Source organism: Papaver somniferum, chromosome 11 (assembly GCF_003573695.1).
Source record: "Papaver somniferum cultivar HN1 chromosome 11, ASM357369v1, whole genome shotgun sequence".
Taxonomy (NCBI): domain Eukaryota; kingdom Viridiplantae; phylum Streptophyta; class Magnoliopsida; order Ranunculales; family Papaveraceae; genus Papaver; species Papaver somniferum.
This window is the reverse complement of record NC_039368.1, coordinates 75,521,192-75,542,158: the sequence shown is the minus strand read 5'-3', so window position 1 is coordinate 75,542,158 and position 20,967 is coordinate 75,521,192. Positions and strand designations below refer to the sequence as shown.

The following is a 20,967-nucleotide window of genomic DNA, read 5'->3' as shown; positions in this document are numbered from 1 at the left end:
AGGGTTTCACTCCCTTTTATAAGCATTATATCGGATTTACTGATTTCTGTCAAACTAGAATTTCCTCTTCAATAGTATGACAAAGAGTAAAATCTTAACCTTACATATTCCTGATCCAGTATTCAGACAAATATTAAGACTTATCTCTCATTAAAACGTGAAATCTCATGCCACAGTAATATCTGATCGATTATATTGTCTCTCAGAACATCTCTAAGAACTATATGCAATCTCTCAACTGAGGCCACGACATATTTCGTTTACTGATCAATTTTTGTAATCACTTTTGTATAGAATCGAAACAATTGGATGGCTCCCATATGTATTACTCACTAGTATAGAGCATTAATGTCTTCTGGACGTCGCAATGTCCCCTGACTTTACAGAATAAACATTCAAATCGAGTATAACGATTCAACTAGCTCATACCTCGATTTTCGAATAATTATAATGCTCCTATACAACTTATCTTCTAGTACAAAGCCATCAATTAATCAATTAATTATTTCTAGTTGCACGATTCATCAATTGAATTCCTAGAAAATGTTCTACGTTCATCGTAATATTTCATTACTTCAATTTATGGCTCTTCCCAGCAGAATTCCATGGGTTAGTAATAAATATTCAAAGTACGAGCATCTGAACCACCATCGAGTAAGCCCCGAGAAAATGGTGCAACTGTAGTCAGCAATAATGCATTAACGAGCACCACGAACGGACATTCAAAAACACGAAAGAACGATGAAATACATGGAGAAAAATAATAATAATAAAATATTAACAAAAGGCGTCTAAGGGGACCAAGCCCACCGGATGTCCGGTCATGCAGTCGTGGCCGGTCCAACGCCATTTTCTTTATTTTATTGTATTTTATTTTTTTCCATGATCACATGAAAATCCCTTCATTTGAACAAATTCCTTCCTTTTATTGAAACTCCTCAGTTTCATGATATTTCCTTCACATCAAGGAAATTACATACAATTAGGAAAGGTGTCAAGGGACCGGGCTTACTAGCCGACCAGCCATGCCCTAGCCGTGCCCGATCCCACACCTTGTAATTCCTTATTTTATTTATTAATTATTTTCATCATCTCATGGAAATTCCTTCATCTAATGAAACTCCTCAGTTTCATGATATTTTCTTCACATCAAGGAAATTACATAAAATTAGGAAAGATATCACAGGACCGGGCTTACTAGACGTGGCCGGTACCACACCTTTTAATTCCTTATTTTATTATTAATTACTTCCATCATATGATGGAAATTTCGCCATCTTATGAAACTCCTCAGTTTCATGATATTTCCTTCACATCAAGGAAATAATATAAAATTAGGAAAGGTGCCACAGGATCGGATTCATTAACCGACCGGCCATACCCTAGCCATGTCCGATCAGCAACTACCGCACCCGCTTTACTGGAAAGAGCAAAACCTACAAAAACTGAGGAACCACGAGAGACTCGAGGTAGCAGGCATCTGATCAACAAGAAGTACAACCTCCAACCTTCCACAAATGTTGTTGCATAAGGGAGCAACCGGAAAGCAGAGTCACAACGCAATCATGCTTCTTCAGCCCCTCCAAGGGCACCAAGGAAGGACAATCAAACTCGAGAGCGCAAGATCCAACTCAAAACAAAGAAAAGGATCCAGCGGAACCTGACTTCCCTTTATCCATTGAAGAGTTGATTGAGATGCTGGAGACTTGGATCCAAGATGGTGCAATCAAGATACCATATGTCAGAAAAGATCCAACTGAAGAGGAAATAGAGAATCCTCGCTACTGTCGTTTTCATATATTCGGCAATCATCCCACAAGCGACTGCAGGATTTTGAAGCGCATGTTCAAATAAAAAGTCGAATCAGGATAGCTTAACTTTGGGACTGAAGGGGTGCACATAAATCCTCTTCCTATCAGGACCTTCACACTCTTTGAACCATCTATCAAGGAGTCAGTTCAATCTTTAATCGAGCATGTCTGGGAGTTCTTGTACTTATCAAAGGCTCAAAAAGATGACATGTTTGCTGCATTGAATCACATCATATCTGGAAAGCGTCTATCAATTCAGGAGATACTCCCTGAACCTCCAGTCATAGACAAGGATATGTACGACTGGGACTTCTCACCAAAGTCCATCTCAAAAGGAACAAATTCAAACGAGTGTTGATTGATGTTGGCACTGCTGTCAATGTCATCCCTTTGAAAAGCCTCAGAGATGCTGGAATTACTTGTAAAGAAGCTACTTATGCTCCCATATCAATCCGGGATCATGAAGGAATACTCAGAAATGCATATTGATACATCACTCTCAAGATCAAAGAAAACTCGATTTAGAATGAAACCAAGTTTTGTATAATCCGAGGGGATCCATGATATCATATGATTCTTCAGTTGCGCATCTCTCTGTTGAAGAAAGCTCTGACTCGGAAGAAATAGAGGATACTCCATCGTTTGAGCATTGAAGGAAGTCAAAGCCTTTATAGAATTAGCACAAAAACCTGAAGAAAATGTGCACGCCTTCATTAAAATGTTTTGTACTCTGGCAAGCCTTATTCCTCCTTATGCGTCCGTGTTATCAGTTTTCGAACATGCTGCTTTGGTCCCGGGCCTCACTCCACCAACAACTTAGCTATTGTAAAATGCTATGAATGGATAACCTCACCTCAGCAATATTTCACTAAGTGGTTGGACGCAGAGCCTCTCCGAGTCAAGCGTCTTAATGATACAATCATTGGTAAAATAATGGTTGAACATGACAAGCAGTACCCTAGATACTCCCCCTTGCACGAGTGTCCATATGTGACACAAGATTAGAAGGATTCACAAACATGGAATACCACTTTAAGAGGAATTACAAACTAACAGAAGATATTCAAGGCGCGGACGATCAAGCCTAACAAATTCCATGAAGGAGATTTAGTTCTTAAAGAAAATAAGTGTAATCTTCATTCTACAAGGAACTCAAACTGGGAAGGAGCTTTCATGATCTCTAAGTTTTTTGCTACTGGATACTATAGATTAGTCAACATGGATGGAAAGGCGAATTTGGCAGTGATACACGAGAATTGGCTCAAAGCATATGATGCTTGAGAACATTGGATGTTTGAGGTATTGGGCGTTTGAATATTCATGATGTCTGGATTTTGCATTTAGGATTTTCTTTCACTGTATTTCAATTCCTACAAAATGTTTTCAATACTTGCATTCTGTATTTGAATTCAGCAATTTATCAAAGTTCAGTTCACTTAAAGAAAATATCTATTAAAATTCAAAAAAAATCCTCAATCATTTACTTATCGAAAAACCAAAACAAATAAAAACCTCACATCTCGCATAAGTTCTAATTTCAAGAGATCATGAAAAGGAAATTAAAGAAATCAGCGAAGAAAGACTTCTGCTCCCCTGTATCCTTCAAGAACCGTAAAGCCACTTTATCCAACTCCATCTCTTCAGTCAGCTTAGCAATCTTGTCCTGCTTCTCCATCATAGCAGGATTGGGAAAGGGTATGTTATTCTCGCAAGAATCCTTGATAGCATTTATCTTCATGCAAAGCCATTTCACGTTGAAGCTATGTCTCTCAGAATTCTCCAAGTTGAACCCCAATCAAAGGGTATATCTTGAGTAACGACATTTCTAGCTCTAGTACATATATCTTTTATAACACACAAGATAATACCTACTTTCCTTGTTAAATAGAAGGTGTGTTTCAGATCTTTGGTAACGACAATATGACCAAACTTCTCTCATATCCTCTCGTATAAGCCTGCATATTCAGTAGGTACGCTGAATCCGCCAATCAGTTCATGATTTTGGATAATATCGACAAATGGAGGATCAAAGATAATTCCTGCATTGGGGTATTCATATACTACTATAGGCATCGGAGCGGCCTCTTCCTACGGAGCAGTTTCTTCCATCATTGGATCGGTTTCTTCTATCCCTGGAATAAGGACCTGAGCTTCAGTCTCTTTAGTAGCTTCATCAGCAACCTCCACACGTATTTGAGATGAAATAATGGTATTGGCATCACTTTGATTCATGATGCTGCTCGTACCATCATCATCCGCTCGATTATTCTCAACTTCGTCATTCGGTACCTAATATGATGATTACATGAGGTTAGAGCGCTCCGAGCATGAAAATCAAAGGCAACCATAAAATTAATATGTAAGTGATCTAAAATCGTGTAAGTTATTCATTATACATTCAAGTCACAATCAAACAACATGAAGATACAAGAAAACATGTTTTGCAACAAGTGCGTCTGAGAGGATTTTACTCTTCCCTGCACAAGAACACGAACTAGGAGCCATTTCCAATGAATCTAAGGTTGAGTTATATATCATTATCTTCTTATGGATTTTCTATAGAACATATCCAAATTTCATAACAACTGGATAAAGGCGCAGAGACATGTGGTCAAAACATTGAACTACATGCCAACTGAAAATTTTCTGGAAGTCTCCTGGAAGTTTACTGTTTTTCCTATTTCGGGCCATAAACATGCTTGAAAGTAAAAAATCTTCTTTGAAAAAGATTTGGAAATTTCCTGGGCATGAAAATACGTGGGTAGATCGCTAAAATCCGACTTCAGATGAAGGTTCTACAACGTTTTTGCTGAAAAACTGAGTTCTCAATTTTCTGGTGAAGTACTTCTATATAACTTTTCATTCATTCACATGGGTTATAATATATTCATCCACAAATATGAAATTTCATACTTTTATGAAGAATATATAAGAAGAATACTCACTTGGGTGGTCTCTGAAGCATTCGAAGAGCCGGGATTACCCGTATTAGCATTATGAGAATCATTGTCTTCATTCGGTTCTGAGTTTTGGGAATCTTCTTTGCCATGATACTCCGAAGAACGAGCAATACTCTCCATTTCCATAACATCCTCCTGGAAGAATTCATAAAAATTAGTGTTTTTTTCACAAAAAATTATAACTGGATGTGTGAATAGATACTTACATCAACTTCTTCTTCAACACTCGATTCAGAAACAGCTTGCTCAGCCGCAGAGAATTGAAGACCGCCGATACATGATGGAGCAAAATTCTGTAAAGGAGTAACAAACATTGGTTTGAAAATACTAATTACATGATGAGAAGAATTCATGGAAAAAGAAATGTTGACAACTCACCAAAGAAACAACTGGGACTTTATGGTGTTAGGTAACATCCTATAGTTTTTTTCTCCTGCCTTCTCCGCCGTGAATAATTTTCTCAATTTATAAGAAGTTTACATCAATTCCAGGTCTCACGATACGTCCATCTTGCAATGAAATTGATGAAATGGTAAAAATACAATTATCATGTATTTATGAAAAATCTAAGAAAGATACATACTGGTGAACACCCAGGAGATGCCTTTCGTTTATCTCCACCAGAGAGAGGCTTCAGTCTTGGTCGAATGAAACTCATTTCAGGATAAGGAGGATCTTTTACTAGAGCTTAAACAACCATCGCAAAACTATGTAAGCGGTCAAGTTGTTGATTCCAAAAGTCTATGTAACCAGGTGTTACGTTCGTAATCCGCTCAGAATAAAGGAACTAGTAATTGCTTCCTTCCACATGAGTACGATCTAAATAAGTATTAATTTGTTCGACTGATGGCTTCTTCTTTCGAAAAGTCAGAACACAATGTGTGACGGACCGGAAAATTACGCTTTGGCGCGTTTCTCCGCAGGCCGTAACTCCCCCGGTGCGCCATGATGAAGCTATGATCCGAGCATCATCCCCATGCAAATGCACATCCATCTTCCCTTGTAAACATGCTTATGGAGCATGATGCATCTAACTTAGCTTCCACACCATTCCAAAGTCACCCTCGTCCGCAGAAGGGTGCAAGGCCATAAGGCCAAGGCCATAAGGCCAAGGCCAATGCATATTGCATGCATCACTTGGTCTGCCTCAACGTAGGGAATTCATCACTGAATTTCCTATCTAGATGAGCAACCGTCAGTTACCGAGTCATGTCCAGGCATAAGGCATATGCCTTGGACTTAGGCATAGGCCGCACCAAGTCTATCACCATTCCCCTACTTCGCTTACCGACTCTCCGTAGATTGATAGGAAGTATGAGCATCCACTTAATGGCATACAACATTCCTCATCAAGTCTGGCCACAATCATCTCTCGCATCGAGCCACTGAGCTTAGATGATATGAGGGGACAACGTGCTGGACCGACAATGCTGCAACTCATTGCGGCTGCCTATGTACCCTTCCCTACTCTAAAGGGATCAAGCACATACCGTAGTTCATCCACTAAGGGACAAGAAACTTAATCCAACTCATTTGCTAGGCCGTGGCCAAGCAATAGTGGTAATGGCCTAGTCCGTATAGGCCGTTTCGTCAAATACATCCAAGTGATGGATCATCGAGTCCGTGGAATGGCATAGTGATGCCTCCGCATCATATGCTCCATTCGTAAGGCTACACAACTAAGAATCAGGCTTATGCATCATTCATACCGTTCTGTCTAAGCTATGAAGCTTATTTGGTTCATAGTCCGCATATGCACCTTCAACCAACTACCCCTCCTTATATATGTTAATTTGACATTTTTACAACTTGAATTGGGGGACTAAAAATCATTCATCAACTTCCTATTTACTATTCATGGCCGTTGACATATGTTTTTCCTGAATAACCGGCCAAGATGGATGTGCATTCAGTTTTGGCTCACATGCCAGTTCCAATGTCCGGCCATGACGACTGAACATTTCCAGAGCTAGACCCGATAAAGGGCTATGATGGCTGTATTTCCAACTTTGGCCCATATGCCACTCCAAAGTCCAGCCATGATGGTTGTACATTATCAACCCGATTTCCAACCATGTTGGCTGTCCGCTGCCAGCCCGATGTCCAGCCGTGTTGTCTGCACATTACCAACTCGATGTACAACCATTTTGGATGTAAATTTTCAAGGCCATCTACCCAACTGGCCTAGTGCATCATTTGATGCAAGATTGTCCCTTGGCAAATGTATCCCCCAACTAATGTAATATTGGCCTTAGCCAATATGCATATGCGATGTGCCTGACTTGGCACCAAATATGGCTTCGGGCCAATTGCATCTCACAATGCTAAGAAGCTTTGGATGAAGCTTCGTCACAAGAAAATAGCGCATGTTTTAGCATGCACCATGTTAAAAAAACACTAGGTGTTACATTATTACACCCTTCAAAGAATTTCGTCCTCGAAATTCAAAATAAAAACTATTGTGGACAATCTCTTCGGTGTGGATTTCCTGAGAAAAAGTCTCATACCAGATGCTCAGAAATCACGGGTTTCTTCAAGTTGTCATGAACAACAATTTATATATTCTGAGCAAATGTTCCATACCACCTGCCCAGGAATCCAAAAGTGCCCACAACAATACCAAGAATCACAATTGGAAAGTCCCAAGAGTATATCTCGACCATGTATCTTGAATGTGCATCCCATACTACGCACTCAGAAGTCCCTAAAGTTCAGAAGTCAATGACATGCAAAATCTTAACGCAGTACTACGTGGATCAGTATCCAGTTGCCCACCGTCCCTGACGGTCATCTGGGTTGCCACTCGTAAGTGGGATGCTAGCCGGGCCTGACAAAGCACACCCTTGGACAGTGCCAACGTGTGGGGATGATCAGTCTCATTGTCTACCCACCGTCCCAGACGCTCTTCCGGATATCCACTCGTAAGTGGGGTGCTACAGAATCCAGGAAAATTCACACTACTTGAACAAGCTCAACTTGATTCGCAAAGTAACTGGCGCTGCAGTTACTACTCTTTCCCGCGTAAAAGTTGGCCTACTCTCCAACTTTAAATTTCCATTAAGAAAAGTAATCGCTTGACGAGTCCACTCCGCACAAGTCTCTAAAGTTTTCTTAGAACTTGCTCTGATACCAATTGTGACGGACCGGAAAAATTACGCCTTTGGCGCGTTGCCCCGCAGGCCGTAACTCCCCCGGTGCGCCATGATGAAGCTACAATACGGGCCTCATCCCCAAGAAAATGCACGTCCATCTTCCCTTGAAAACATGTTCATGGATCATGATGCAGCTAACTTAGCTTCCACACCATTCCAAAGTCACCCTCGTCCGGAGAAGGGTGTAAGGCCATAAGGCCAAGTCCAATTCATATTGCATGCATCACTTGGTCTACCTCAACGTAGGGAATTCATCACTGAATTTCCTATCTAGCTGAGCAACTGTCAGTTACCGAGTCTTGTCCAGGCATAAGGCATATGCCTTGGACTTAGACATAGGCCGCACCAAGTCTATCATCATTCCCCTACTTCGCTTACCGACTCTCCGTAGATTGATAGGAAGTATGAGCATCCACTTACTCATGCAACATTCCTCATAAATTCTGGCCACAATCATCTCTCGCATCGAGCCACCGAGCTTAGATGATATGAGGGTCCAACGTGCTGGACCGACAATGCTGCAACTCATTGCGGCTGCCTACGTACCCTTCCCTACTATAAAGGGATCAAGCACAGACCGTAGTTCATCCACGAAGGGACAAGAAACTTAATCCAACTCATTTTCTAGGTCGTGGCCAAACAATAGTGGTAATGGCCTAGTCCGTATAGGCCGTTTCGTCAAATACATCCAAGTAATGGATCATCGAGTCCGTGGAATGGCATAGTGATGCCTCCGCATCATCTTCTCCATTCGTAAGGCTACACAACTTAGAATGAGGCTTATGCATCATTCATACCGTTCTGGATTAGATATGAAGCTTATTTGGTACATAGTCCGCATATACACCTTCAACCAGCTACCCCTCCTTATATATGTTAACTTGACATTTTTACAACTTGAATTGGGGGACCAAAAATCATTCATAAACTCCCCATTTACTATTCATGGTAGTTGCCATATGTTTTTCCTGAATAACCGGCCAAGATTGATGTACATTCAGTTTTGGCTCACATGCCAGTTCCACTGTCCGACCATGACGGCTAAACATTTCCAGAGCCAGACCTGATAAAGGGTCGTGATGGATGTATTTCCAACTTTGTCACATAGGCCACTCCAAAGTCCAGCCTTGATGGTTGTACATTACCAACCCGATTTCCAGCCATGTTAGCTGTCTGCTGCCAGCCCAGCCGTGTTGGCTGCACATCACCAACTCGATGTCCAACCATGTTGGATGTACATTTTTAAGGCCATCTACCCAACTGGCCTAATGCATCATTTGATGCAAGATTGTCCCTTGTCCAATATAGCCCCCAACTAATTCCATATTGGCCTTAGCCAATATGCATACGCGATGTGCCTTACTTGGAACCAAATATGGCTTCGGGCCAATTACATCTCACTATGCTAAGAATCTTTGGATGAAGCTTCATCACAAGCAAATGGCGCATCTTTTAGCATGCGCCATGCTAAAAAAACACGGTGTGTTACACAATGATCCATACCCATTTGTCGGGATGTTCTGTCAATATTATATTCTTCCACTGAAAATTCTCCATGTACTGCTGATACTAAGTAACCAGGAGTGCAACTCAGCATAAAAGATCTCTCGCCATCGCTTCGATCTGTATCGGACTTCAAGGCAATACTTTATCCGGCATTGAAAGTTTTCAACTGGGAAACATAAGAAGGAATTGACACCCATGGGACAAAATTGAACTCATACTCATCGTCTTGTACATCGAAAAGACGCGTCTTGACTCGGAGTTGCTTCGTATACCAGCGCATAATCCTTGCATTGTCTTTCTCATAGAATACATGGAGAGCGTTATCATTCGGTCCTTGCAGGATATTACGAGGAATTTTTGCATAATTTTTGAAGCGCTCCCACAATAAAGCTTGGAGAAACATCGTATTGGCATAGCACTCAATTTTCATAAAGCTATTTGAGATGCTAGAGTCTATAACCAAGGAATGTAAGTTAGAGTACAAAGTGCCAGGAGTGTAAGTTAGAGTACATAGTGCCCAAGAATAGACTACCTATCGGGAGTTGCTCACCTTGAGCCATTTTGATAGTAAAAGGAATCATGAAAGGCTTCAACAAATTCCCGTTATCTTCAAATACATCTATGGACAGCCATAAGTATAAAAAAACAGTGATAGATAACATACCATCGACAGGCCTGTCAGGAGCTTCATCTTGCAGCCACCGGTGTATTAACTAGCGAGCATAACAATATTTGTTGGATACTTTATTAATTTCTTCCATCTCATCCGTCAAGATTTTAAAAATTGTTGTCTCCTCTGCTGAAAGTTTTTCAGGAAAATAGCCCGTGACTGGGAGGTGCAATAAAGCAACTACGTATTCTAAAGTGATGGTAAACTCTCCCCATCTGCATATGAAAGTATAGGTCTGAATGCACCAGCGACCAAGCAGAGATACTATACCTCGCGCATCCTGAAAGATAAACAAGTCTCTAGATGCTTGAATAGCTCTTGTTACCTGTGCATGATCCAGTATGTCTCGAACACGAGGAAAACCCAGCATATGCCTTACCCATCTAGGGAATTTTTCCAAAGGTCGTCGAGAAAGATTGGATTTTACGATTGAAGAAGAAAAATGTCCTTTCTGGAGATAGAATCGGATGTCCACATGAGTTCTAGGATTTATCAGAAGATAAAATGCTGGAGTTCCGAGACGTTTTTAACGTCTGTTCTGAAATACGAATAATTTATCATCAGTATTCGGGATATTTTTGACTCCAGGTATTTCTTCCTCTCATTCTTCACCAATAGAAGTCTCATCCATACATGTGTCATTGCTGGAGGTATCATTATCTTGGGAATCAGACATCTTTGCAAACCAGCTGTGACATCCACACAATACTCTACTTCAATACATTATCAATACAGGATGCAAAACTCAATGAAGCAACGGAATCGTGCAATTATACGATCAAAATGCTCACATTAGCATCCACAAAAATGGTAATTCTTAATTCTTACCTCTTTACGATTCCACTAACGCGGTGATTGTGATATAAGAGTTAGCACTTCAAAACTTGCTTGTTCCTTAAAACCTGCAAAAACAAGCAAAACTTTAAATATTTGAAAATTAAAACCTGATTTTCCATAATAGCATGGACATAATTTTCATTGTGTGAACATCCACGACTGAGTTAAAGCTGTCTTTTATGAGACCGAGCGCGGCTATGGGAATTGAGTTTATGTGAATCAGATCACGCTTGAAGTCCTGAAAAACGATAGTCATATCTATTACCGCAGGTTTAAGCCTCAGACTAACAATCTCGATCTTGTCTAGGTAGGCCACAACGAAAGGTTCATCTACAAGCCCAACTAGGGCATAAAAAGTCAGGCCAAAGACGGTTGGCGCCTTGGAGCGAAGATTTCCCTGAAATTCTTTCCTCTTAAGAACCTCAGCAACATGAAATGTATACGTACTCCATTTGTCTTCCACTTTATTGACAAAGTTCTTTAAGTCTTCCCCATCCCTGGTTTGCTTCTCCGAATCATTATAAGATGTCCTCTGCCCCACAGGGGTTTGCATCAAACGGAATTGGATATCCTGCCTCATTTCTGCCCCCATCTTGACGGGGTGATGAAAATGGAAGTGCAAAAGAGGCTGCGTCTTCTCATCTCCAACTCGAAAGAAAGTTCTCTGTATGTCTGCGCAGATGAAATGAAAATGGAAACTGGGACTAGAAGTTGCATAGATGAACGTCGAGGTTGCCAACAATGGTCTCTCCACCTAGTTCTCCTACCTTGGGAAAGATTTCGAGGCCAGTTAAAGTTATAACATTGGCCTTCTTATCCTTTTGCAGACTGCTACTCATGTCTCCTGATATGCATATTATCTCATCATCATCCAGTCCCTCCGACAATAACCATAATCTATAGTCATTTAATTGTTGCAATTGGGCACCAAGTCTTGCCTGCATAAGCCTGCGCTCAACTTCCAGCATATGCGTGCGCATTTTCTCCTGCAGTTCCTCCTAGTTGCATGTCTTAGACTTTTCTTTTATTTTCTCTCTGGCCATGGTAAGAAAATAAGTTTCAATTGAGCATCTAGGGAATTCCATTGGACAGCTATCTGCGCCTGAAACAGAAGAAAAAGAACTTGGTAATAAGACCGCATGAACTTCAGTAAAGCAGAGAATAAAGGATCTCAAGAAAAGAAAAAATGACGTATGCAGGTAGATTCGACAACCAATCCTCGATGACTGACATCCACAGATATAACGAGGGCCACTTTCCGGAGTTTTGATGAGTTGGAAACATGTCCGAGTGACAACAATTGGACATGATAAAAACTAAAAAGTCTTGTGTAAATTCTGGAATAGTTGCCTTTCATTAAAAAACATAAATATATAATCTCAACAATTCTGAATGATTCTGATGATTCTTGAACAACAATTCGAAACCATAGAACACAAAATTTGACAAAAAAATGACCAAAAAAAGCTGACGAAACTAGACAGAATTGGAATCTCATGAATAAAAATCACTTATTTACAAAGCAAATCTCAAAAAGGGTGAATTCCAAAAAAAAGATCGACATCAATCACTACTGGATCATGCACGTTTATAAATTAAGAGCTGAATGATTCTGATGATTATCGAACAACAATTTGAAACACTAAAACACAAAATTAGACATAAGATTGACCAAAAAAAAAAAACCGAGGAAACTAGACAGAATTGGAATCTCATGAAAAAAAATCACTTGAAATTTGATGTATACCTGAATCGAAGTCATCGAAGATAAAACTAAATTCTAAGTTTTCTAAATTAGAATAGAGAAACCACTTAGAATAGCTACAAAATTATTGCAGTTATAGCAAGAACATGAATTATAATAAACTTGATTCACCAAACAAGCGCATGTGTGGGGACAGATGAATGCTTTATGCACTAGAGAAGAAATAATTATCACCTTCGATTATCAATGGAACCGACAGCACCACTTGTTTCCCGATCTCAGCTCCTCCGCTGTAAACAGACGCATCCGTTGTATCGTCTGCATTACATATCTTGTATGCGGTTTCGTTGTATGTTTGAATCACCGTTTGATTCGTATTTGTATCGAAAACTACAAAAATACACGAACAATCAAAAATCAAGAACATAAAATATATATTACTCCTGAAAGGCTGAAACTGAAACTAAGATCTCACTGAGATAGTCGCCGAGGTTGAATGTTTTGCCGGAAGCCCATTTGGAGTAATCAGTGATAGACTTGTTGGAAGAGCGATTGAAGTACCAACCGGAAGCGCCACCAACTGTGTGATTAGTGTATGATTCCGATGATGGGATTGTTATGAGTACTAGAAGAGTAACGATGGCTAGATATGAAGAGATGTTGATGATCTTCATGATCTGAATCAGAAAAGACGACTTAGATTAGATGAGGAGAGTCGTGGTGGGAAATGGTTTTATAAGAAACGGATGTGGATGATACAGATCCGTTAGATATGTATGGTGAAGGTGTTGTTGGTCATATGGAGATCAAATTGGCCGATTCTGATTTCTTCAACAAATTTTCAGATGATTTTGATGATTCTGATATCAATTAACAGAAGAGAGGGAGTGCGAAGAGGGATTTATCTGGTTTCTTATCTACACAACTCTATTTCATGTTAATATTTTGGTCAGGTTTTTTTTTTTCCTAATGAATTTCTTGTTTTCTTTTGAACGATTTGGTGTTGAAATCGTTTGGTAATTACTGTTACTTCTTGGTATATTAATTAGAATCGAATGGAATCTATATGATGGATTTTTGTTATTATGTTTTGTTCCAGGTTATCTTTTGGACCTCCATCCACTAAAGGAAGTAGCACCTACATAAGATAAAATATCTTCTCAAAATTGGTGGCTCAAGAAAAGGTGGAACTAATAAAGCAAGAAGACACACATTACGATTGAACTTAAACTTAAGCTGTAAGCTATATGTAATGATACAATTATGTTTGATGGCCAGAAGCAGTCTAAAACAGGCAATACCTTCAATAAAGGCCTAGGTCGAATCATTCCGCTCCATAAGCGCATTTTTTTCCCGGATATTGGGTCCAGAAGCAGAACTACAGGAACAGAAACCAGGTTGTAGTAGTTGCAGACTTGCCTACCTTCAGTGGTGTCATCGTGCACCTTGTTACCAAAATGACACATACAGAACCGAACAATTCAAATTGCATCAAATCTAAGAAATAAAATAAAATAGTAAATTTAAGTAATATTAAATTATTAATAGATCGTTATACCTGCCAAAAGATGAATTTAGTGCGGATTAGTTGAGCAACCACTTTATCATCCCATGTGGCACGGTTCAGCTTCACATGGCAAAGTAATTTAGAAAGTATTTAACGTAGCGGAAGCGTATAATTTGGATTAAAGATCCAATATATATATATAGAAAAACTAGTGTGGAATCAATAGAAATAGTGAAACTAGAAAACAATAGCTAAATCAAATAGTGTAGAATTCTACGATACTAGGCCATCTTATATAGGCTTCACTATTTCCTAACGTCCTTCTAACTAGGAGAAGAAAATCAAACTAAAGTCGGAAACCAATTATAACTAGAAAAAGGAAATCCTAAATTAAGAAACAAAATAGAACTAGGAAAGGGGTTTGATTCATGTCAAACATGGGTGACTTGTGTACCTAGATGCCCTACATCAGGGTTAACCAAGATTATCCCAAACATGCAAATAGGCGAGACATGTACCATGTCTGAGCCGAATTCCATTTTAATGGACTCCACATTCACTAGAAGCCACTTGTTCTGATCTGCGGCCTCTTGTTTTATCTGCATTTTAAAGTAAATATAGTATCAATAACAAATCTAGCACAACTCACGGAAAACTAGAACTGACTGAAATTGTTCCAAGAAAGAGAAGTTATTAATATAAACGTGCACGAGGAACGAATAGTTTCAGCCTGATTAAATCAGTTTTATAAAAATAAAACTAAAGAAATATAACAACATAAGAGAGTTTCTCTAAAAAAATTACCTTGACGAAAGGGGGACCATGGAAAAGAGCAAGATCATCTCTGGAGTTATCTGATGTTGATGTCGCACCTAGTGCGACCATGGAACTAGGTTCGAGGGAAGGATGTCCCATTGCAGCGGCTCTGCAATGAAATAGAAGATATAATACAAAACAATTATCAAAGCCGAGTAAATCATCAATTGAGAATCCACAAACTAATTCAAAACGTTTAGGATTCTTTTCCACCTAGCTCATATATGCGCATCTTGCATTGATGTACAAAATCTGCACTAGTCGGCATTTGGATATTCCATATCTGAGATGAGGCTACAGTACGGATATGTAATTTGTCTTTTACAGAGAAAACATCGCATACATCCCCTCAGCCAAACAGCTTACCCAGATTCAATTCATACACTACTCGGCTACAAGTAACATTCGCTTAATTCCTTTCAAGTTTCATAACATTCTCTACCTAAAGCAATTTACTCATGAGCATTTCTCAACTAAAAGATACATTCCCAACGTAAAATTTAAGGAGGATGTGCAACTCACGCAAACAACACTCCTTTACCTACTATCATATAATCAATAACTATTAAAAAAAGGTTTCGAGTTTCCCTTCCGGATAACCATTTCCGTCTCAGTGAACTGGAAAACATGCATATGCAGTGTTATACAGATACGCAACAGAGGAGGACATGAGCATACCTATATAAGGGATCATCAAATGAATCTTCCCTTTCCACAGGTAATGGGGCTAGCACCTCTACACTTCTTCCACTACCTTGCCCAGAACTGGAAATACCTTTATCTCTTCTACAAACAAACATAAACAAATAAATTAACTCAACTGAAGGAAATTAGCGGCTTAATCTTTAAAGGATAAATGCGTTCTTCAACCTACCCAGGACTTTGATCAGCCAAAGGAGGACTACTTTCTTCAGGTGGGGCAAATGATGATGATAAATTAGCTCCAGTTTCAGACAACTGAATTGCTTTTTCAAGTTTCTTTTTTTTTTCTTTTCTTTTTTCTTTTCTTTTTTCTTTCTTTTTGAAGCATTCTGTTACAAAATTCATTTTTCCGTGAGTTTCAAATGTTTACACATTTATAGTACAGAACTTTAACAGTATGTATTTAAGAGTATGTATTTAGAAGTCCCATGTTTCTTACCACCAATCTTGTAATTAGATATTTCACAATGTTTACACTTCGCTCTCTCACCATTTTGATAAATATTGTAGTGTCCCCATACCCATGATATTTGCACACCAACTTCAGGATTATTAGATACACATTCATCTGCTGCACAAGTTTGTGAAGGTTGAGAAGATGGTGTAGATGATCCAGCTGTACTCCCTATCCCTACTGATGGTCCATGCACTTGTCCAGAACGCGGTGGATTTGGAGGGGGAGGTCCCATTTGTGATGCCATTCCATGTACAACTGGAAGATTAGAAGCAGAATCAACTTCTGAGATTTCAACCATGGTAACCTGCACAAAAGAAACAAGTTACAACAATAGCTACAGTACAACAATCAACAAAATACAAAATGGTACTACTGGTGGTGAAGACTGAAAAACATAAATGGTCATCAAATTTAAATACTAAGTAAAGTACAGCAACATAAACTCATCCAAATCAGCAGAACAAGGGATTGTAAAACTCATGAAAGAACAAATGAATCTATCAAATAACTGAACAGATTAAACTTTACATTTCACAAAATCCCCAAATCCAATTCCAATATACACAAAAGATTAACAAATCAAAGTCAGAATATCGCAAGATCAATTAATCAAAGATTATAACAGAAATAGATAAACCCCAAATTGAAAAAAAAAACCTAAACAGATACCCCAAATTCAAAACCAAAGAAAATCACAGAATCAATTAGTCTGTCTTACGATTCTTGCTTTCTGTTATTGGTGATATGAGTTGAGAATTGATGCAAATCATGCGATTGACAGACCGAGGGAATGAGAGAAGAGTCCGAACTTCAGCCGCTGAAGAGGAGTGAAGTGAAACCTGGTGTGAACTGCGAATGAAAGTTGAGAGGATTAGGGTTAGGCAATATATATGGTCTTTTCTGTGGCCGAGATTCATCCTAGGATAGATAATCTAAGGGCTAGGGAATTCTGGCGGGTGGGCGGTTGGGTCGGGTGATGAAAGTTTCTACCCGCAACCAACCCAACATATGGAGGGTTCTGGCGTGCTCACCCATAGTCAACCCACTCCTAAGCGGTTGGATCGGGTGCGGGTGAATCTTGGCGGGTGCGGGTTGGGTCGGCGGGTTGGGTCGTTAATGTGCAGCCCTATACTAACGAGTACAAATAAGAACAATAATTCTTAAGAAATTTTTTGATGGGGGTGATTTTGGATGGGGACATGTGGGACCGCTAAAAAGCTGTCATTTGTCAATATCAAGTAGCTAGTTAATTTTGTAAAATGACGTATCTTAGGAAATTACCACTAGTTAATCTTCCTTAAATCTGAAATTTGGGGAGTATTATCAGAAAAGTATTAATCTTAAGATTGTAATTAGTTGATAGTGATATTTTTGTTGATTCAAAGAAGGTTAAAGATTAACGATAGCAACAGACCTTGAAAAATAGAGAAAATCAAAAATATGAGATATTTCTACTGCCGTTGACAATCACCTTAAGATGAGAATCATCATTGATGGAGAAGCAAAACGAACATAAATTTTAGTCTTTTCACTTTTCGAAAAACAAAGCTTCCGGCTATACTCATTGATGACACGAAGAAATTAATAATCACAACCAAACTTAACGATTGTTTGGACTTTGATGGCATTAAAAGGTTTGTTAGGATCAAGATCTAAAATCACGATTCAAAATTATGAAAATAAAAATATAATATTTTAGTTTTTAGGTTATAATTTTCCCTAACACAAACAAGATCCAATCAATAAGAAAATATTAGTAAAAAAATCCAAACCGAACCCAAAATTTTAGTCTTATCATTTAGATTTATTCTTTTTTTCTTTCTTTGATATGTTTGTTCATCTTCGTCTGTTCCATGTCCATGGAGATGAAGAGAGGTATAATTGCTTCGTATCTTTTTCAAAAGAAAAAAAAGGAAACTGACCGCCTATATTTCCCTAAACACCCTTGTTATATTATAATAATTAGAAGATTAAGTAGTTTGAAATCTGATTGACAAATGAAAGTTTTATAGTGGTTCCTCATGCCCCCTTCAAAAATCACCTCCATCAAAAAAAATCTCGTAATTCTTGTTTTACGCAAAAAAATCTCATTGTTTTCAAATTTAGTATTGTTAGTTAAGTAAAATTCAAGCATGTGTATTGCACATGTGTCCTTACTAGTATTTCATAATAGTTATATCAAGTTTTTAGTAGATTATTTAGAGAAGGCACAAAATATGTAATTCACAAATTTTTATTTTTATTATTTTTAGTACTACAAATACCTCGTGTATCTAAATCCTTAGAACTATTGAAGATGTACGACAATTATATACCCACATATGAATAAGTGGTTTTCCAAATAAGTAATAATTTTCGTATAAGTTTAAGATCATTTAACACCTAACACAAAAAAAATAAGGCAAGAAGAAATTATTATGGAAGATCACCAATTAACTAACACAACAAAATGGAATATTCGTCTCTATTTTTAGTTGTCATATTTATGCCAAACAGGTAAATAAATTTCCACATTCATGAAATCACCAAAAAAAATACCATTATCTCCATTTTCATGCATGTGTACCTGTCAATTAGTAATACTAAGAAAATCAACGTTAACAGCAACTTTGTTCTTTTCTTCGTCAACTATTATATTGTCTTCCACTGCACTGCTCCCTCTCCAAAAACATTCTTACAAACTAAAGTTCTTCTTGTATTATCACTAAAGGACTAAGAAAGTCTCCAAGTTCTTTAGAATTTTGTTCATGTACCAAAAAAATATTCCCTTCTAACTTGGTCGGTCATTTTTGTATTAGCTTATATAACAGGTGTATGACTCGAATTTCGTGTCCTTTTTCTTCGGGATTAAGTCTAGCATTTTCCATAATATTTACGATCTCCAATATGCGAACACTGATTTTTTTTGCAATAATGAAAAGCGCTGCAGTTTTATATCGGAGTTTCCCATGTGCAGAAAAGCACCCATGTCCATTATGTTTTAAAAATACTTTATCAAATTTACATCAAGACTGGTAAATGCATTTGATGCATATATTATACTCTTGAATATGTTTGCGAAATTATGTCGAACGGTCATCATCATTGTGATACAAATCTACCAAAGCATGATTTACTTTCCCGTGGCAATAAAAATTCCTAAAAAATTTATTACCAGTGGATAAATTTTTATCAGTTTTTCATTTGTCATATATTCCAATGCAACGCTCCACAATGTAAACTTGTAAAATGAATTGTTCCAAGTTAGTGACAAACTACGTTTTGAACAAGATTTTGATTTCCAACAATATTTTTTATTTTTTATGTTTTCGTTGCTATCTTCATATGATGAAATACAAAGAAAAAAAATGAATAATTTGATATTAAAACGGTATCGGTAGTCTGGATATATGAATGTTTATCACAAATACAATTGATTTCTTTCTTAAGTAAATACACAAGTATATAGATATCAAATACAACTGAAAATTTAATAAAAATATTACGTCAGAATGTACCGACATATGATGTGCTAATTGCTTAATCTGTATGCAGTATGCTAATGTCGACAAACACCTTCTTAAATACAGTTTTTACATTCGTTGATATGTATGGGTCTACAATAAAAGAACCATTTCAAAGTTTCTTTATTGTTAGAAAGTAACTAAACCCACATAATAAATTGATTTTATTTTCAACTCATTATCTAAAATAACATCGTTATGTCGAATTTTTCGTATGGCCACCGTATATTGATCCAGATCGAGAATTCTGTAAATATAATTTTCTTCGTAGCATCTTTTCTAAGAAATCAGTGCAAACCATAATAATATGAACATTGATTTTAATTCCTTCGATCAACATACATCCTATTGCACATTGCTTAATCTACTTTTACGCATGGCTCTTGTACTAAATGTGAGACTGTATTTCTTAATGGTCGAGCTTTTTCCTTTACCGCCCAGGATTAACATTTAATTTCAGCTTTCCCGTATATTTTTGGTTTTTCAATAAAACCTTTTAATGTAATAAGTTTAAGAGTTTATATGATTTTTCAGTCCGTTCTCTCTTATGGGTTTATTATTATTATTATTATTATTATTATTATTGATGATCAATTGTTGATGGTGGTTTTTAGTTCAAGGCTAAAATTGTAAAACCAGTATTTAATGCGTCGTGACCCTGCAAGGGGTAAAGCCATTTGAAATGTGACGAGTGCAAAAAAGCTCCTCGCTCATTGAGCAATTCAATGAATATGAAATTCACTCAGAATGGTGCGCGTAGTAGCAATCCCAAATATTCTGTGAATTCTATTTTCCACCAGCATTATTAACTAATGCATGACTTGCCTAGTATTTTCCCGTTCTATGTTCCTAGCCAAACTTTCATTATTGACATGACATAACGATTAAGTGTTCACTCTCAGCAGAGTAGTATGAATCTCCCGAAGTGTCAGTATTGAAATCTGTATGAAAATACTCACACAGGCTACATCACTCTCTGACAAAGAGAATCTTATATCGACGCACTTTTAAGTTAGCTCGATCGAACACGCTTAAATTCCTTAAATAAAATCTAGACTGTTAATATCGGTCTCAAAAAATAATCACGGGCACAAGATTTGGCCGCGCAATCTAACAAGCTTGGACTACTCCTAGCAGAACTAGGTGATCACTGTAACGACCACCGGTGGGCCCACTAGTGCCCTAATTGATCAAACCCTATTTTATTCATTCACAAGAGCTTTAAACATTAGCCAAAACATGGGTGCTCGCGCTACTTATAGCTCAAACGAGCTGAAACCGACGAAAAGGATCTCAAGAATGCATCGCGTCCGTCCAACTTAGCCGGCTTAGTTGGACGGA

General features: G+C 38.1%; 2 protein-coding genes across 7 annotated transcripts; both read right to left on the bottom strand.

Annotated features, from left to right (window-relative positions):
• Positions 1–3,258: 3,258 nt before the first annotated feature.
• LOC113321108 lies at positions 3,259–11,924 on the bottom strand. Of its 6 annotated transcripts, none has more exons than XR_003346474.1 (7): positions 10,928–11,924; positions 10,094–10,788; positions 5,355–9,882; positions 5,150–5,280; positions 4,978–5,064; positions 4,757–4,906; positions 3,259–4,100 (listed from the first exon to the last, which is right to left on the bottom strand). XR_003346474.1 is itself a non-coding variant. In XM_026568992.1 (6 exons), exons 3-6 carry the CDS (start codon positions 10,118–10,120, stop codon positions 3,900–3,902), a joined length of 465 nt encoding a protein of 154 aa, XP_026424777.1. In that variant the 5' UTR covers positions 10,121–10,788; positions 10,928–11,001; positions 11,384–11,924; the 3' UTR covers positions 3,259–3,899. The 6 variants fall into 6 exon arrangements, 2 of the variants coding, with proteins under 2 accessions (XP_026424777.1, XP_026424776.1); XR_003346475.1 differs by having other exon boundaries at positions 5,355–10,314; positions 10,425–10,788; XR_003346472.1 differs by having other exon boundaries at positions 5,355–10,788.
• Positions 11,925–13,559: 1,635 nt separating this feature from the next.
• Positions 13,560–16,966, bottom strand: LOC113321107 (plant UBX domain-containing protein 7-like). Its single transcript, XM_026568989.1, has 9 exons — positions 16,842–16,966; positions 16,106–16,427; positions 15,839–15,995; positions 15,643–15,750; positions 14,953–15,073; positions 14,667–14,747; positions 14,200–14,268; positions 13,943–14,086; positions 13,560–13,779 (listed from the first exon to the last, which is right to left on the bottom strand). The coding sequence occupies exons 2-9, from the start codon at positions 16,419–16,421 to the stop codon at positions 13,687–13,689; spliced, it is 1,089 nt and encodes a 362-aa protein (XP_026424774.1). The 5' UTR covers positions 16,422–16,427; positions 16,842–16,966; the 3' UTR covers positions 13,560–13,686.
• Positions 16,967–20,967: the final 4,001 nt, after the last annotated feature.

Excerpts from the sequence above, each read along its gene's own strand:
- LOC113321107 (XM_026568989.1), bottom strand. The coding sequence starts at position 16,421 with ATGGTTGAAATCTCAGAAGTTGATTCTGCTTCTAATCTTCCAGTTGTA. Across the intron at positions 14,748-14,952 it reads ATGGTCCCCCTTTCGTCAAG|ATAAAACAAGAGGCCGCAGA; the intron begins GTAATTTTTTTA and ends TTTAAAATGCAG. Across the intron at positions 14,087-14,199 it reads CTAAATTCATCTTTTGGCAG|GTGCACGATGACACCACTGA; the intron begins GTATAACGATCT and ends TTTGGTAACAAG.
- LOC113321108 (XM_026568991.1), bottom strand. The coding sequence starts at position 10,120 with ATGAAGCTCCTGACAGGCCTGTCGATG. Across the intron at positions 5,065-10,093 it reads TCCTGACAGGCCTGTCGATG|AATTTTGCTCCATCATGTAT; the intron begins GTATGTTATCTA and ends ACTCCTTTACAG. Across the intron at positions 4,907-4,977 it reads GTGTTGAAGAAGAAGTTGAT|GAGGATGTTATGGAAATGGA; the intron begins GTAAGTATCTAT and ends GAATTCTTCCAG.